Below are 12,144 nucleotides of genomic sequence, written 5' to 3' on the forward strand. Positions count from 1 at the left end.
AAAAAATAGGGTGAGACACAAGTACAATGTAACAATGATTGCTACATCTTTGAAGTCAGTTGGTTGCTTGCCTTTCATTGCTTTGACCAAGGCATTTTTAAGAACAGAACCAGTGAGCTTTGTGTCCTTTTGGAATCTTCTCCTGAGGAATGCAGATTTTGACTTTTTAGAGTATCTTAATGACATGGCTCCTTTACCTCCTTCCAAACCAAAAATCAAGGTCATGTCATTTGTTGTAAAGGTCAGGTTCTTCTTTCCAACTGTGAATGCTTTTGTTTTTTCATTGTAACATTGGATTATGGCAACTACATCATCATCGGATTTCCTAGATTTCTTTAGATCCATCATTCCAGTGGTTAGAGCTTGGATCAAATACCAGAATGGGGTCTTTTGAAGCTCTAGAAGATGTTTTGAATTGAATTTAAGTGTTTGAAAGAAGGAGACGACAGATGAGAGGTTGGATCGGAATTGAATGCTGTAGTGAGCTCTCTTTCTATGGAGTTTAACAGGTTTTTTCCCCCTTGAGCTTAAGTCTTTTGAAGTTGGGGTACTCATCTGGGTGCTAGTTGCTTCATCAGCTTGGACTTGTGTGTTTTGGGGAGAAGTTTGTGGTGTTTTGGTGCTGGTTTTTGATCTTAGATGATAAGAAGACTGAGAGAGTTGTTCTTTCTTGCTTGGTGTTTCTAGTATTTTGCTGCTGGTTTTTTATCCTAGTCCATAAGAAGACTGAGAGAGTTTCTGTTTTTTGCTTGGTGTTTCCGGTGTTTCGCTGCTTTTACATTTTGCCATTTCTAAACAATGATTAAAACATAGAGATGTCAACATTAAATCCCAGAGAAAAATGGACATGTCAGAGAAAATTACAGATAAGGGAGAAAATTACAGAAAAGAGAAAATTGGAGATGCCAGAGAAAATTACAGATAAGGAAAAATTACAGAAAATTGGACATGCCAGAGAAAATTTGACATGCCAGAGAAAATTGGACATTAAAAATTAAATGTCAGAGAAAATCAACACAGCATCATAAACATGGGAGAGAAATTTTCAATAATTGTTTAAATTACATATAGAAGTAAACATACTAGAGAAAATGAATGATAGAAAAAAGTAAATATGGTAAGCGAAAGAAAATTTCCATTCCACAATTAGCAAAGATAAAATAAACAAAGTAATGTAAACATGCCACTGAGAATTACACCATATTGAAATCAAGAATTGAACAAAATAAACATACCAGAGAAAAATGCACATTTTGGAGAAAATTACACATTCTTGAGGAAATTTTCATTCTAGAGAAAATTTCAATTCATAATATTAAAATGCAAAAGAAATTTACATACAGAACCAGAGAAAATTAACCATGATAGAGACACTCAAGGGAGGAAAGTGTAATTTATGAATTGAAATTTACATACACAACCAGAGAAAATTAACCATATTTCTGTGGTCAGAGAAAATTATAAATACCAGAGAAACTTAGACAGGGGCAAGAGTGTAATAGACATTGCAGAGAAAAATACATATTCCAGAGAAATTTACAAAGCAGAGAAATTCATAGACAAAATCACAGAAACATGTTCAAGAATAAGATCAAAATTCAGAGAAATAACTTTTTCTCAAAGTACACATGGCAGAGAAAATTCAAAGAAGAAACATTCATTCCAGTCCATAATATTAAAATTTCAGAGAAAATTAAAAATGACAAAGACACACAAGGGAGGAAAGTGATGTGATGTGGTCAGAGAAAATTATAAATACCAGAGAAACTTAAGACAGAGGCAAGAAAGCAATAGACATTCCAGATTAAGATAGACATTCCAATTAAAAATACATATTACAGAGAAATTTACGGAGTAGGAAAATTTATAGACAAAATTACAGAAACATGTTTAAGAATAAGATAAAAACACAGAAAATTATTTTTGTGAAAATAAACATGCTAGAGAAAATTGAAAGAAGAAACGTACATTAATAAAAAATCAGAGAAATTCAAATGCCAGAGAAATTTACAGATAAAATCACACAAACATGTTGAAGAATAAATTCAAAATACACAGAAATAACTTTTTCCAAATTCAGGTAGCTTTTTATTACGAAATTGAAACCCTAATTTATGGAAGGTTATTATAAAATGCTATTAACTGTGTTTCTAGAGAAAATCTAGTTGTATTGTAGAAAAACTGACCAGAGTTAGGATGAAACTTGAATGACGAGCTGATATGGCCCGAGATGAAGATGCGACGTGACGAATATGGACTGAGATGATGATGAGCAGTGAAAACGAAGCTTTAACCTAGGTCAGAGAAATTTGTGAGGAAGGAATGAGAATAATTTTTGGAGAAGATAACGAAGCTCTAATGTCGATGGTGCAGATAATGTTGAAACCCTAATTCTGCTGTTCTCCTGTTCGTGAAGATGCTGGATGTTTGGAATGTAACTCAGACGTCGGAAGGAGTTTGTTTCTGTGTTGATTTTGGCAAGGGTATTTTGGTCCACAAAATAATTAAAAATGCGCGCCAAGTTGTTTCAGGGACCTGATGCATCACTATCTTTTTGGGTGTCCTTTATCCTCTAAATTGTTATTATTAGGGACCTTAAAAAAAATCCCCTCCCAAAAAAAAACCAATAATCATTGATTTATTGGTTAAATCAAGGCGGCTTTGGGACAAATACAATTAATTATATATAAAATAGGAAAATTTATTAAAAAATTATTTTTTAAGTGGTTGTATCTTAATTAGTCCATAAGATATTCTTATATTTTAAAAAGTCCTATTATTTTGACATTTGATCTACCAAATCCTAATTCTTATATTTAAGGTATTTTATGAATATTTCTACCCTTACAAATATTTTTTGAACGGTTAGCAACTTGGTGATGTGAACATTCATATTTTACAATGTGAATATTTATATTGACGTGTAAATGTTCACGTTGACATATTAACATTCACATTGATGGTGTAAACATTTACGCTGTAAATGTGAATATTATTAGGGATATTTTGGTAACTATGTCACCCACAAGATTTATTGGAACATAAGATAATAATGTAAACTAAATGAAACATAAGTAGATTAAAAGAGATTTATAAAAAAGTGTCCCTATAAAATATTAGTAAAAATAATAAATGATATACAAATAGTATTTTTTTTACAAACTTTCATACACAATGTAATACCGTGTAGTAAATTCATTTCAAATTAAAACATTTTAATTTTAAGTTATAAATTAAAGATTCCACTGACATATCATTCCCTATAAAAATCATATTTGTTTGTATACTATTTTTCTAACACACAAGAAAAAAAAAATGTTAATCAGATCTGTATCAAACTAAATTTATGTCTTTTTGTGCATATGAAAAACATTAAAATATTTTCTTGGCGTGATTAAGCAAATGACTCCCTCAATCACTATTTGTTTAACACTAAACAAAATGATTTAAAATAAAGAGATTTGACTAAGTTGCCATCTTATGACCAATTCCTAACTAGCCTATAGTTACCTTTTTTTCTCTCTCTCTCTCTCTCATGTTCTGAAAAGATAGTTAAAAATTAATTTTTTTAACTTTTTTTTATTGTTTTATGTGTGATGTGATGTGATCCAAAATGGATTCAAAGCTAACTTTTGACTTTTTTTGTGTGTTGCCGAAATACCCCTATATATATATATACATATACATACATATATACTTTTTACCTATATATATTAGCCTATTTTGAGAACTTGGCTAAAAGTCACTTTTTAGTTTTAAACCTATTTTGGGGAAATTCGATTTCCAAACACCTATCTACCTCTGTACACACACTTAATGATTTATTTTTTTATTACAATTTTATCCTAAAATAAAATTATTAAAGTATTCTTATCTTCTCCACCAAAACCCTAATTTTTTAATCTCCTCTCATCGTTCGAAGCTCAGGATCCATGGCAGCCACACTGATCTCCATCTCCTAACTCATACATCTCTCGCTCTTCATCATATATATTATGTCTTCTATTGTTCTTATCATTTATACTATATTACTACTTTGTTCCACACCTGAGCAATCACTCCTTACATTCTTCAATCAACATCATTGTCAAATTTCCAAATCTTCACCTCCAATCTTCGGGAATCAGAGCTTCAATTTCCGGATTTCCAAACTCAAACTTCCAACACTAATCACCAATCACAACCTCTCACACTCTTACTCTTTCCACAAGATCAACCTCTTCTTCGGCCACTGGCTTCGTCGCAATCAAATCCTAAGTGTCCGATTCAAACCCTAGTTTCTGCAATGAACTTCTTGGCCTTGTATAATAGAGTTATAACAGAGTTTTTGCAATGTTATACATAATGAAAATTCTTTTCAAGACCAAAGCATGGGAGAAGAAACAACACTTACAAATGGATGTTAGTTTAGGGTTTTAATGTCAAAGAAATGGATATTTTTGGCAAAAATGATTGTGTATTGAGCCTCCGTTTGGGAAGTGGGTTGGCTTTTTGGCTTTTTAGCTTTTTTGGCTATTTTAGCCTGGGCTAAAAAGCTTGGTTTGAGAAGGGCTTTTTGACTTTTTGGCTTTTTTGACTTTTTTTGTGAGAGAAGAGTGTAATGATTATGGGTTGGATGTGACGTTTTGTTTTTTGTGGCTAAAATAGCCAAAAAAGCCCCAAACTCTTCTTACCAATCACAAAATTCAAAAATAGTTGGTATGTGTATTGAGAAAGGATGTTGAATGAGATGTTTTGGTGTGTGGAAATAGAATTACCCCCTATTTTGGGTCATATTACCTCTTTACTTTTTTATATGTTTTTTAAAAAAAAAAAATTAAAAAGTCAATTTTTAATCTACTTATCAAAATAAGCCATTATATTAATATCATATATAAAGGGTACATCCGATTTGGTGTTACAAAAAATGCTAAACACTAGATAATCTATCAAAAAAATTATCAAACACTGTGTCTATTTTGAGGAGTAGATTAAAAATTAATTTTTTAATTTTTTTAAAAAACGTGTAAAAAATAAAAATATAATGACACAAAAAAAACTAAAAATAAAAAAACAAATCTAACCTAATTGTCAAAATAGTACCCGGTGTCTCTAGTAGGCATCGTTTAGGAAGCAAGATTTGAGGTTTTTTTTGGCTATTTTAGCCACAAAAGACAAAATAGGTTATTTTAACCACAACAAATAAAACATCACATCCAACTCATAATCATTACACTCTTTTCTCACAAAAAAAAAGTCAAAAAAGCCAAAAAGTCAAAAAGTCCTTCCCAAACCAAACTTTTTAATCCAGGCTCAAATAGTCTAAAAAACTAAAAAATCAAAAAGCCAACCCACTTCCTAAACAAAGCCTATACTGTTTGTTTTTCACAAATGTCCTAATTCATTTAATAATTTTTACATGTAATAATTGTTAGATAATTTTATCAATTTATATAATAGTTTTAGTGGTTATTAAACATGTAGGGTACCGCTGAAAAAGGGTACCGCTGAAAAAAAAAAAAAAAAAAAAAAATTGACGCTATTCACAGAATTGTACACTTCATATAATAGAATAAATAATTTATATTATGATTCATTTTAAAATTTAAAATTTTAATTAAAAAATTATTATAAATTATTAAATTATAAAAAAAATTAAAAATTATTAAAAAAAACCAATTTCTAAACACCCTATATATGAGAAGTCATAAACAACAATTAACGGAGTTTGGAGTTCACACTGATCCTCACCGAATAAATTTCTAGAGAGAGAGAGAGAGAGAGAGAGAGATGGCTGGGTTGCAGAGATCTGAAATCTCGTTCAGGAGGCAAGGCTCATCAGGACTGGTATGGGACGATAAATTTCTAGGAGAATTGAATCGAGCACAAAGAGAAGACGAAATCAAATCTCAAGACCATCAACAACAAGACGAACAAGAAGAACATCATCAAGATCAGCAGATCAAAGACGCGAAACTTTCGGTAGCCGTTGGATCAATCGAACGCAGCCGATCCAACGGCGGCGGACGAGGCTTCCGCACCGGCAAGGTTTCGCCGGCTATTGAGCCGCCGTCTCCGAGGCTCTCTGCGTGTGGATTTTGCAGTGCTTTTGGGAAAAACGGCGAGACTCGTCGCCGACCTAAGTCCGGTAAGCATAGAACATAGTCTCCGGTGATACGTGGATGATGATGATTGGTCCTTGTAGTGTTGTTTGTTGTTCTATAGGTTTGGTTACATTTTAAAGTCAAATCTCAATAAAATAATTGTTAGGGAAATTGTTTTTGTTGTTTTCATGCTTCATGTTTTTAGTTTCAATTTAGGTTTTGTGGTTTGGTTGGTGGATGTAATTTTATTAATTATATGTGGATATATATATATATATATATTTTGTTGGTTTGGTTGAGCTTTTGAGGAGGATTTTGTTGTACAAAAAAGTAAGATCCAATTTATGAAACTCTCTCTTTATGGTCTTCCTCATAATTATCTAATTGAAATTGGATATTGTTTCATGATTAGGAAGTTAATTTTATTTTTATTTTTAAAATTAATTACATTTATTTAATTGTTTAATTTTTTAATTTTAATTCGTATCGTTCAATTGGAGATAAGGAGGAAACCCATTCATTAACTAAGCTTAAAATTTGAAGAATTGAAATTGTGTAGCACCATTTGATGGTGTCACATTGTGGGAGTTTGATAACTTTTGGTGATTGTTAGCTTTTTTATTATAATTGGGTTTGGTGAGTTTGAGATAAGTTCTATTTATGTTTTGATTTTTGTTTTTCTTTGAATAATTATCAGAATAATAATGATATTAAAAAAAATTATATACATTATGATTTTAATTAGATTTGAAGTCAATCACTTTACTTTAATTATACAAATGACTTTGTCACATCGTATAAATTCTATATAAAAATTTGTAGAATATAATTTTTTTAAGGTAAATTATATTAATTTCTTCTAAAATTTTAGAAAAATATAACAAATTTTATAATTTTAATTTAGATATAATTATATAAATATATTTTTTAATAAAATTAAAGAGGCCGAAACTAAAATAAATTATATTTATAAATGTTGTTAGATCATCAATTTTTTACCAACCGCGACTTGACGGGATTCATCAGACAAAATCACGAGGGAGTTGTGGAAAATACTTGCATGACATCGTTTATATATTTTGTATTTTAAAAAAAAAGTAAATATAAAAATAATAAAAACTTTAAAAACAGGGCTTTCGTATTGTATTTTATTTTGGTTGAACTATGTTGCCATTTCTGAGATTAAGAAAAAAAATATAATAATAAATCTTATAAATTTAATATATATTTCAGTGTGAAGTGATAACGTCATTTTTAAAATTTTAAATATTATATTAATTAAAATTATAAGAGAGAATAATATAATTTTTTTAAATTATGAGAATTTTTGTATTTATTTTTTTTTAATTTCACGAGGGTGTAATTTAACATTTTATTAATATGCAATTTTTTTTTTTAATTTTAGAAAATAATTAAAAAGTGTTTATTAAAAAACATGAGAGTATATGTGGAAAGCTTATCTAAAAAGAAACGTTTTCAAAAACAGTTTGCGATCTGACAACGGTAATGAGTGCATAGGAGCTGGTCTTCCGTCCAGCTTCGGATTAGATCGTCTTAGTGGGTCTTTGTGAGCCCATTAAATTCACTTCAATAACTCAAATGATTCAATATATAAAGTTTGTGGGGTATTTTATTTTTATAAAAAATTATATTTATTGGATATTTATAATTTTTTTTAGATAAGAGAATATTTATAGTTACTTGATCAGATTATATTTCTGTTAATAATATATTTTTTTTAAATCATACTGAATGTTGACAAAAATGTGGTATGATCAAATAACTATTGATATCCAATTAATATGATTTTTTGTAAGAATGAAGTACTCAATGAATTTTACACATTAAATGATTCAGATTATCAATACGAATTCTGTGATGAGCTCACAAGACCTAATAATACGGTCTAATCTAATTATAAACGGACACAAGCCACATCCTAAATTTAAAAGGGGAAATTCTACTATCCACCTCCTACCCTAATCACCTATCAATTAGTTTTTTAATTAATTAGGACTTCATTTTGATAATGACTTATGAGATATTTTGTTACTATATCTTATGTATTATTTAGTTATGATTTTTTTAATTATAATTTAAAAAATATAAAATTATACTATTTTTTTAATAAGATACATATGATATCCTCTTTTAAAAGGTGTGTATCAAAATCTTCCCTATTTAAAACTTTTCAATTTTCTTTAGCAAAACTTCTTGTTAAAAAGATTGTATGACCCATATATGAATTGTAAAGTAGCACAGATTCGTAGGCCTTGTTTGATTTGTTTTTAAAAAAGTAATGTTGGAGAAATTTTTTTAAAATTTTGTTTGGTTTAGTGGTTTTGGAAAAAAAATTTCAAAATCACTTTCTCTCTCTTACATATTAATCAATCACTTTTTCTCTCTTTTCTATTTTTCTCAATTACTTTTTCTCTTACACACATCTATTCAACTACAATAAAATATCAAATCATCTCAAACTCTCATATTCCAAAACTATTTCCAAAATATACAACTAAACAAACTAAAAAAATTTCTAAACTCTCTTCAAATTTTTTTTTTTTTTAAAATTTATCTTTCAAAACTAAACCAAACACACCCATTTTTAGGGTGAATTACACCTAGTATTTGTGTATTTTTATCAAAATGTTATTTTGATTTCTTCACTTTTAATTGTGATAATTAACGCTCTATACTTTAAATTATATTTCAATCTCACCCTTCTATCCATTAACGGTTAATAAAGCTAATAGAAATTGAAATTGGGAGATTAAAGTGAGATTCAATAAAAACGCGAGTATTAAAGTGAAATTTTAATAAAAGTGAAATGGTAGTAATGAAGCAACAAAAATATCACATTGGCTTCAAATGATAAATTTTGTCAATTTTGTTAATGATAAACAAATGAAAGGGTGAAACTACAACTTAACTGTTACAATTGAAAGTAGCAAAAGAGTTAAGTAAAACTTTAATAAAAGTGTAGGGGTTATTATAAGCGTAATTTATCCTAATTTTAAAATTAAAAAAAAAATCATCTAAAATGAATGATAAAGTAATTTGATTTGAAATAGAAAGACCACGCAATTCTTACGTGTAAATTTGGTAAAAATAAGAAGAAAAAATCATGTTTAATGAGATATTCTATACTACTTTGTCTTGTTGAAAAACACGTGTGATCTGACTAATATGGTGCCAATTTGGGCATATAAGAACTTGTGTGCTTTGCAGTGTGTGGAGCCAAGAAATTAGTTAAGCGCTTATGTCACCCATTTTGTCTCTTTTTTTTTTGGGTTTTTGCTCTCATGCACATTGTAAATGGGCCTTAAAATGGTTAATATATTAAGGGGGTGTTTGTTTACAAACAAATGCTACATTATACAAACCTCCTAAATCGAGAAAGGAATAATTACCAATAGATTCTATGAATAGATTATTGACTGACAAGTGTTTTTTTTTTTTTTTTCCTTTTTAATTTGCCTCCTATATTGATAATGATAAAATTTTAAGACTTTAAATGTGTTTTTTTGTTTATGGAAGAGTTGTTTTGAACAGTAGGTTAAATGTTGACTTTTTGATATATATATATATATATTTTATTTATTTATTTTTTAAAAATGAATAAAAAAATAAAAATATGATGTGACTCAAAATAAGTTAAAAGTTAAAAATAACTTTTAGTCAGGTTCCAAACATACTAGTTTTTGAGCCATGAACCTTTTTTCTCTTTTCTTTCTACTTTTTGCACATCTTTTCGTAAAAAGTCAAAAAGTCATCACAAACATATCAATTTTTTTTAGTTCATATTTTAGCCAAATAACTAAAAAGTTACTAAATTAACCTGTTCCCAAACGAGGCCTTAATCTCGTGAAATTTTTCCCAACTAAATATGATTTTTGTTAGACCGTGGATTGGTAATTCAATCCAATCCCATAGGCTAAGGAGTAAAACAAAAAATATCAATGGTGGTAATAATAGTTGTGACAGTGATGATATCATATGGTAAAAAATATTTTAAAAATGATTATCATTTTTGGCATAAGTAAACTTGTTTTCTATTAATCTTTTAAAATATTTTTTGTAAACTTTTATTTTTCATCATATCAAACACAAGAAAATATAAAAACTATTTTTCAAAAATAATTTTTGAAACATTAATGATTAAAGTACATAGTTAATTACACTAACAAATTATTAACATTTGCTTTTCTATATAATACTAGAAAAGTAGCATTTTTGTTTATTGTTATTATTTTTATTGTCACAAATGAAGCTAGAAAATAAACAATAATGTTAGATATAACACATTTATTTTGTTATGTGATGTGACATATCAAACTACCATTACATTAGATTGATGATAGATTAAATGTGATATAAACGTACTCATTGAGCGTTGAGTATAAAGTGGGGATCAGTATAGAATGACAAACGAAATTTCAGAGAAAAAGGGTTCATAACATCGAGAAAGTAACCAAAAAAAATGAGTATAAGAGCATCTCCAACGGTGAATTAAAATTTTCGTTAAATTTGAGTAAAAAAAAGTTAATTTTCTCAATCTGATATGGCTTGCTCCAACCGTGCATTAAAAGAGAAGTAGTCGACTAGTTGGTTGACCGGCCAGTCGATTGGTAAGGCCAATTTTTTTTTTATAAATTTTTTTTGAACCGTTTGAACTAGTAGTTTGAATTATTTAAACCAGTTCGCAAGCCAATTTTTGAATGAGCCGATCGACCGGCTGGTCAACCTGGTGGTCGACCAGGTGATCGACCACTTAGTGTAAAAATTTTACAAATTTCTGCTTTAACGACTATGCACAGTAGGGGTGCAACTTGGGCGGGCTCAACCCGAGCCCAACCTGAATTTTTTTAGGATTTGGACAAAATATTTTCAAATTTGGTACGGACTTGAGCAAAAATTCAGAAGCCCGAATTAAATTTGGGCGGACTTGGGCAAAGACGTCACACAGCCCGAGTAACCCGAAACCCGAATTATACATATATAGATATATAAAAATATTAAATATACATATAAATTATTAGTCATTACATGATATTAAAGTTATTTATATTATTAAATTATATTGAATATATATTATATATACAAATAACATAAAATCTTACTTTTTATTTTTATTTTTATTTTCATTCATAAATTGTAAAGACTACTATAGTGACATCTCTCTTACATTATATAAATTATTTGTTTTGATGGTATTTATGATTTTCTATTAAAAAAAATTGTAAATAGAGTCAAATTTTAATAATTTAATAACATAGTTGCAAAAAAAAAAAAAAAAACTGAAATTCATTTACAATTTAGGCAATTCAAGTTTAATTCGGATCGGACTTGGACAGACAACCTCGGGTTACAATTCGGGCTTGGGCAGGTCTCAGCACAACTTGGGCTGGGTTTGGATAACCTCTCAACCCGACCGAACCCGCCCGAATTGCACCCGTAATGCACAGTAAATTGGTGAAAGGAGCAAGACGTCATCAATTTGGTGAAACCTTTGATGTTTTCTCAATTTGATACCAATTTGTTGAAACCATTGAAACTCAAAAAAATAACTTTTTTACTAAATTTCAAATCTGATGTAAAATTTAATGAACCGTTAGAAATAACCTAAATACATGTTCCAATCACATCAATAGATTGAATGTATAGCTAAGGATAGGACCCCATATGGCCATGGAAAATGTGACCACTAACAATCTTACAAATAAATTAAAAGCAACCCCCCACAATTATTGACCTTGAAAGAGATAACTGATAATAAACTTTTTAAAATGCAAGTCAGGTATACCAAAAGAATGATGCACCCTAGATCAGTCACCGTCTACTATGCCTGCTCTACACAAACCCTACATCAATCCTGGCCCAGAACATGGATCATAAGTGTAAGAACACTCGGAACCAAACATCATATTTGACAAAAAAAAGAGCAACTTATCTATCAAAACAACTCTTAATCTTGGCACATGAAATACAACTCTTAATCTCCGCACATGAAATACATTGAATGATTTTTATGTTATGTTCTCGGGCTAATGTCTCAATGCTC

At 29.2% G+C, this 12,144-nt stretch overlaps 1 protein-coding gene across 1 annotated transcript; it reads left to right on the plus strand.

Annotated features, from left to right (window-relative positions):
• Window positions 1-5,769: 5,769 nt before the first annotated feature.
• LOC114313696 (uncharacterized protein At1g15400) lies at window positions 5,770-6,144 on the plus strand. The gene has a single exon (XM_028260107.2). The coding sequence runs from the start codon at window positions 5,770-5,772 to the stop codon at window positions 6,142-6,144; it is 375 nt and encodes a 124-aa protein (XP_028115908.1).
• The last annotated feature ends 6,000 nt before the right edge of the window (window positions 6,145-12,144 follow it).

The sequence above is a fragment of the Camellia sinensis genome, chromosome 15 (assembly GCF_055761805.1).
Source record: "Camellia sinensis isolate YWXY chromosome 15, ASM5576180v1, whole genome shotgun sequence".
Taxonomy (NCBI): Eukaryota; Viridiplantae; Streptophyta; class Magnoliopsida; order Ericales; family Theaceae; genus Camellia; species Camellia sinensis.